We start from the raw sequence: 6585 nt of genomic DNA on the forward strand, positions 1-6585 counted from the left end.
AAGAAATTACATGGTTCTTGTTTTGATTCAGCCACACACTATTAAATGTACATTTAAATACACTGATATATTACAACATATTGAAGATCTTATCGAATAATATGTAATTTACCACCATCGCATGTTTTCTTTTTTTTTTTTTTGTTCCAACAGGAGGTAGAAAATAATTCTTAATTTATTTATATTATGAACTTGTTCCTTCGCAATGATTAGTCAAATTGCGTTATTATTATCATTATTAAACTTTACTACTACAGTTAATGTAAAACAAATATCTCTGTTATTTGTCATTTGTCGGCAGATTAGTCTATTAATAAAAAAATCTGCTTGTCGACCAATTAAAAATGAATTATAGTTGGTTTTAAATGTATACATTAAGAAATTATCACAGATTAACGCCGTGTAAGAGGAAGACACAGTGAGCAAATTTTTTAATTATACTTTAAACGAAGATAACTATCTATATTTCGAATTTGTCGCTAAATGGAATGCGTAATCATCGTAACGGTCGATGGATCGGTGCTTTCGCACAAGGAGGTATCTGAAAGCATAAAAAAAAAGATTAAATAAATTCTATATTCGGTCACATAGTAACGTTTAAAAACGCTACTGAAGTTACAAAGATGATTTCTCGTGAGGTATTGGTCCGATTTAAAACAACGGTAGAATCTGAAACAAGCATTTGGTCAGTTATTTTTATTAAACATTTGGACCCTCTTCGGTAAAATTATAATAAACATGCCATCAAACAAGTCATTTTTCCCATTTTTGCAGATTGATGTTGTATTTATCACATTTTACTGATGAGTTCTTAAACGCGAGGTTGAAACATTTAATAAAAATAAGTGAATGCATGCTTACACCAAACTATACTACAGTTGTACATTAATACTACTGAAATTAACATATTTACTTATTTAAAAACTAAATAATTACCATTGCACCAATACGAGAAAGGTAACGATTTCTGATACTAGTGTCGGACTGCGGCTGTAGAAGATCGTCAGTCGATAAATCTGAAGTAGACTCTGGAGATAGTAATTTTGCCCTCTCGAGACTTTCGGGTGTCTGTCGAATTTCCTGGTATTTATCTCTTTGACCTGGTGTCATATTTAGATAACCGCCACTCGTGGCTACATCTGACATCCAAATTGCAACAGCGGTCAGTAACGAAACTGTTAAAAAGATGTCAATTAGGAAATTTTATACATACAATTCTGTTATAATAATTGCAATGTATAACAAATTCAGAAGACATACTCCATAGCCAACCCAAGAAAAACATTTCAAGCATGAAATATCCACCTCGGTCCACAATTATTCCAGTTAAAATTGTAACTACAGCCAAACCTAGATTTTGTACAGACTGGGCTCTGATAATAATGCAAATAGAATGTGTTATAATATCGTGTACCACAAGATATAGTATACTTTATGTATAGTAGACACGAACCTTGCTTTGTTAAGAGAAATGGATTTAACTTTACTTACATTCCGTAAGCAGTACCAAGCTGATATTCTGGGGTGACAAGAGCGATTAATGGCCACAAACTACTGGCAAGCATCGAATATGCTAATCCCATTAGAATCATGCACACATAAGGATTCACATATGTGAATGCAAGTAATCCATGAGCCACCATAGTTACAAGAATACTCATAAATACCCAAGTAACATTCTTTCCAGTTCTATCAACAAGATATCCGAAAATAGGGGATGCGATAGCTGATATAGAATATACGAGAGAGTTAACTTTGTTCGCATTTGCTGGATCAAATGCGTATTTTCGTTCGAAGAAGACCCTAGAAAACAAATATTATGTAATGTACAATATAGATAAAGTATGTTTACAAAACTTTCCTGTTGCTCATACTCACTTTCCTAAGGCGATAAATGGAAATATCGCGACGTAATAAGCAATGCAGATGAGAGCGACTAACCAAAATATAAGCCTAAAATCCTTAATGTCTGTTAGACTAACAACCTGGGCTTCTTCCCCTTCGCCTCTTCTCAATAATCTCTCTGCGCGCTTATCCATAATACCTACTACACAGGCACAAATCATAGAACCCACCATAGTGAAAGTAGCAAGGAAAAGTACTACACCGATACATTCTGGTCCTTTGTAATACTGGGACACGAAAGTATAAATTGGTTCCATGACCAAAAAGTTTACAGTTGAGCCAACTCTTGCAAAGCTTAATTGTAAACCGAATACCATGTTCAATTCTTTTCCTTTGAACCACAAGACTGCATAACTATTCTGAGCAACAGCCAACGATTCTGTACCAATACTATAAGAAATATTAAATTTAATGTTAATTGACATGATAATTATCAACATCATAAAATAAAAACATACCCAAATACAAATCGACCAATCATCATAAGCCAAAAAGCGTTAATCATAGCTCCTGTTGCAAATATGATTTGTCCAACTAATGCGAGTCCCATATATATAATTGTTCCTAAACGTATTCCGAAGACACTGTCCAATAAAAATCCTCCGATGAAACAAAAAATCACATTTGGCCACGAATATATTGAATAAAGTAGAACGAATTTAGAAGTTGACATCGCCAAATCGCTCCTAAAATTATCTTGGAGTGCGCTAGGATTGTCAAAGCAGAAGTACGGACCTGAAAACAAAGTATTGAATTACATTAATTTATTCAAGGGATGAAATACCATGCTTCTGATACGAAATCATCTTAACGGGGTCAATGATCTGATAATCTAAGGCATGCTTCGGAGAATACGTGAAAAACGTGACTCATAAGCCGATCGATTTCAGCGTAAACACGCGTTTTTCGTATTATGTATTTTCCGATGTGAATCCCAACACTATTTCTATATTAAAATGTTAATGAGAGGATAAATAATTTCGCTGATATGTCTTATCTCGGAAATATCCAGAGCGAAAGGAATATTAATGTAATTTACGAAGTCCGTAATAGTACTGTTCAAATGTCTGATAGCAGAAGTGGGCAAGATTACTATTTAGACAAAAATTGTAAAAATAGCGAAGAAGAAATGAACATTGATTCGTTATTTGTTAAATAAAAAGTATAGTATTATTACGAGCACCAGATATATCATATCATGACCAGCTGCGTAACATTGAAGATGAAGAAGACGGTCGGTCGTTACCGACGATAGTGATCGATTAAACTGTCATCAGACGTTCTCGGAACTTGGAAGAATACAGCTGATCAATGTACGATTACTAAGCGACACTTATCGAGAAACGTATTCCTTTGTTTTCAGCAAAGAAGTTTCAACATTTAACCCTTTCATTACCTACAAAGAGATATTTCGTTACCACAATATCGCTTTTGCGATGCCATAGACGAAATATCTCGCATCGCAATTTCCGGTATTCTCTTCATATCAACGTCAAGTCTTATAAATAATATTAAATATATCTCGTTATATGTAATGAAAGGGTTAGTAAGCATTTTGCAAAAATCCTGTTATAATTTAAAAATTAACAATCGATCAACAATAAATTGATGTGCAGGAGTACGATTAAACTAAAACTATGTTTCAGTGTATTGTGTATGGATATTGTATTATCGAATAAATACTATCACCACTACATCGACATGTTACTGTTTACATTTATCTCGAAAACAAATGATTTAACATGCCATAAAGTAAACAGAATTCTATTACGAAATGTTAAAAGAAGAAGTACAATCGTTACTTTAAATAAATTAAGATAAATCGTGACTAAATGTATAGCAAGGTCGTAATGTACGGAAACAACAACAATCGGGCCTAAACAATGGCTCTTCGAGCACGTTGTAAAGATAACGTTGCAGTGACAATCGTACCAAAACCTAAGAAGCACATAAGCGCTAGTCCTAGAAATCTGTACGGTAGCTTTTTAGGGCTGCAGAATCCTTGTAAGGCGATTTCATCGTCGGATCTGTCCAGAGTGGTATCTGGACTTTCTAACACGCCTCCTTCCATATCGAATCGCGTTGTTATTTTATTGTTTACAACTGACAGGCACAGCCACAGGTGCCTTGGGCTCGAGACGTTCACTAGAGTTCACTGTACCGATCATTACACCATCAATCAAACACGCACGAGCCAATCCCTCGTTCTAATGAACCAGATGCGAGTCTCTTAAAAAAAAGGATTATGCTAGGGATCAGCTCGTGAATGCTGTCGATTAACTACTTTAACGAGTTAGATGTGCTGCCAGTCGTGTCATTACTAATCTGTCAATCGTATACGTCACGCTGGCTACCCAACCTGCGCAGCAAAACACTCGAATACCAAAAGATCGACTTAAAAATCTCTATCGGAAGAATGTGCAATGTTACCAATATCACTTGAATGCCCCTATATATCCGAGACTTTACACGTAGAAACATTTTTTCGTTGAGAGCACTGATTAAAGATTTCAAAGCTAAGCTTGTTCGCCGTTAGATGACGATAGTGGTAAGATTTCGAAGAATTGTTTAATGTTCAAGGTGGTATACGATAAGTAGATCTCTACTTCATCGGAGAACAAAACAATCCTAAATGAATATTGTCGATAGCTCTATCATCTTCTAATCTGTGACGCCATCATTGTAAGCCCAAAATAGAATAAAGTTCTCGTAGTTTGATTTTCATGAGTTTATTGCGAAACATAATTTATTGAATGTAGATAATTAATACTTAACACTAATCGCATATTATATGAAAATTTTCTTATGTTAGAGATCGAGATTTGGAAAAGCAGCAGTTCGAAAGCGATCATTCTTGACTTAAGAGGCGACTTCTTCCGTCGCACCCTCGAACTCAAGCTTCACTTGACACTCTTCCGGCAATCCTTCAACGTCTACCTCCGATTCCGGTGCGTTTAACATGTTTAACGTTACTTCCGCTGATTTTCCCATTAATCCTTGGTTCCCTGTTGATTGTTGCTTCACTTGCGCCGACTGTTGCACCGATTGTTGCGACAATATCTGTTGCCTGATGGGCACCCCCGCCTCTTCGAAGGCTTTCTTCTTCAACGTTGTCCGTATCTGAGAGCTAAAATGCCAAATCGACCGGTTAAAGTTGGATCAAGACTGACGCAGAGAAATTGAGGGAACAACCGTGGGCTCGATGCAGCCTTGTTAACTTACACCGTTCGTCCCTTGATGTGTTCACTTATTTTGTTCAAGTCTTCACTGAAGGTCTTTACCGAGTGACGGAGCATCTCAATTTCCTCGTCAGTCCATTTACTACAGATCAAGCAACACCACAGAGTATTATTACGTAAAAATACAGCCAGTAATTTTTGCGGTAAAGCGACGAATGATGTACATAGGTACCATGTTAATGATTTTTCTAGCCGTATCTTTCATTGTTAATATGTAGCAGATGTTTCGTAAGGCTAATGCTACAAGAAATGAATGAAGATGCCCATAAAATCGTGCAAATCGAAAATACATAAAATTTAGACGTAATTAATTGTGAACGTGTTTTGGATCTAAAATAGAGAAAACTTTTCTTTGTTAGATTTAATGTCAGTGTTAACAAAGCAAACGGTATCGAAAGATGTTTGTTTTTAACAGTTTCGATGATCAGAAATCGATTATTTTAAGAATCGTGTAAATTGAAGGTTAGGTGCATCCTATCGATTCATAATGAAAGCATTCGGGCAAAGCTCGATAACTTTTGTGTTTCCTATTGGTAGCAAGCGGTACCACGTGACATTTTCCCGCGCTTCTCTGCAGACAGAGCAGTCATATAAACTTAAGCGAAGGCATTAAACGCGTTTGTTGCTACTTCCGACAAAAGCAATGTTACATATTTGTTCCTCGTCAAATTACCCAGCTGGTGAGTCCGTTGTCGGGTGCAACTGCATAGTTAATTCACCAAGCTTGTTAAACGCTGCCCCGGCTGCGGTGAAAATCTCACCAACCTGAAATGAGAACGAAATATTCCTCGATTATTCCCAACACGTAATTAATAACCAACTGACACTTTACTTCGCACACAAATTCACTGAATAATCGGACAGGCGCGATATTTCGCGATGAAATCAATAATCCAACAAGGATGTAAAAAATAATTTTAAAAAATTCTATTGGACAAGACATAACCTAACCTTTTGACCGCTTATAGACTCCATTGCTAGGGTACTCGAGGGTAAAAGCACGTGACTCGCGTAGAAAAAGGAAGACAAGCGGCGAGGGGGTGGGGGGGGAATGACCGTTAAGTGTTATATGGCGAGAAACTGCCTAAAATCGGCGACAGCCGCTACCTTTTCGCTTACCTTGCTCGCAGAGTTCATGTCAGTTTGTGTTGTCGTACGTCGTCATTCGGCCGAACAGACGGTTGCACGCTATTGCCATCTCGCGTCGTCCTCGGAATCTTTCTTATTAAACAATTGTAACCTCTGCTTCTCTCGTCGACCCCTTCGACAATCTTTCCCTATTCGTTTTCGTCCGCATAATTATGTGAAAGTATAAGGTACCAACCCCTTTAAGATTATGTACATTCTTTTCGAGATGGGGAAATTGTGTATTTTTATTTCTTATCTTAGCAACAGTTTAACTTATAAACTTCGATTTTTGTTTCTTTAATTAATATAAATG

General features: G+C 36.5%; 2 protein-coding genes across 4 annotated transcripts; both read right to left on the reverse strand.

The window, feature by feature from the left end:
• Window positions 1-124: 124 nt before the first annotated feature.
• Window positions 125-4244, reverse strand: LOC128876097 (major facilitator superfamily domain-containing protein 1-like). Of its 2 annotated transcripts, none has more exons than XM_054122191.1 (7): window positions 3838-4244; window positions 2364-2640; window positions 1879-2295; window positions 1492-1803; window positions 1261-1373; window positions 937-1175; window positions 125-541 (listed from the first exon to the last, which is right to left on the reverse strand). In XM_054122191.1, the coding sequence occupies exons 1-7, from the start codon at window positions 3974-3976 to the stop codon at window positions 497-499; spliced, it is 1542 nt and encodes a 513-aa protein (XP_053978166.1). In that variant the 5' UTR covers window positions 3977-4244; the 3' UTR covers window positions 125-496. The 2 variants fall into 2 exon arrangements, with proteins under 2 accessions (XP_053978166.1, XP_053978174.1); XM_054122199.1 differs by having other exon boundaries at window positions 528-669.
• A 380-nt stretch (window positions 4245-4624) lies between these two features.
• LOC128875750 (chromatin complexes subunit BAP18) lies at window positions 4625-6448 on the reverse strand. Of its 2 annotated transcripts, none has more exons than XM_054121620.1 (4): window positions 6264-6448; window positions 5818-5909; window positions 5128-5226; window positions 4625-5032 (listed from the first exon to the last, which is right to left on the reverse strand). In XM_054121620.1, exons 1-4 carry the CDS (start codon window positions 6279-6281, stop codon window positions 4765-4767), a joined length of 477 nt encoding a protein of 158 aa, XP_053977595.1. In that variant the 5' UTR covers window positions 6282-6448; the 3' UTR covers window positions 4625-4764. The 2 variants fall into 2 exon arrangements, with proteins under 2 accessions (XP_053977595.1, XP_053977589.1); XM_054121614.1 differs by lacking the exon at window positions 6264-6448 and adding an exon at window positions 6096-6159.
• Between the last annotated feature and the right edge of the window lie 137 nt (window positions 6449-6585).

This window comes from Hylaeus volcanicus, chromosome 1 (assembly GCF_026283585.1).
Source record: "Hylaeus volcanicus isolate JK05 chromosome 1, UHH_iyHylVolc1.0_haploid, whole genome shotgun sequence".
Classification (NCBI taxonomy): Eukaryota; Metazoa; Arthropoda; class Insecta; order Hymenoptera; family Colletidae; genus Hylaeus; species Hylaeus volcanicus.

Coding starts and splice junctions, on each gene's coding strand:
- LOC128875750 (XM_054121614.1), bottom strand. CDS start 6,119: ATGGAGTCTATAAGCGGTCAAAAG. Junction 5,910..6,095: donor AGTCTATAAGCGGTCAAAAG/GTTAGGTTATGT, acceptor TTCTCATTTCAG/GTTGGTGAGATTTTCACCGC. Junction 5,033..5,127: donor CACATCAAGGGACGAACGGT/GTAAGTTAACAA, acceptor TTGGCATTTTAG/CTCTCAGATACGGACAACGT.
- LOC128876097 (XM_054122191.1), bottom strand. CDS start 3,976: ATGGAAGGAGGCGTGTTAGAAAGTCCAGATACCACTCTGGACAGATCC. Junction 2,296..2,363: donor ATTGGTCGATTTGTATTTGG/GTATGTTTTTAT, acceptor TATTTCTTATAG/TATTGGTACAGAATCGTTGG. Junction 1,176..1,260: donor TTTCTTGGGTTGGCTATGGA/GTATGTCTTCTG, acceptor TCTTTTTAACAG/TTTCGTTACTGACCGCTGTT.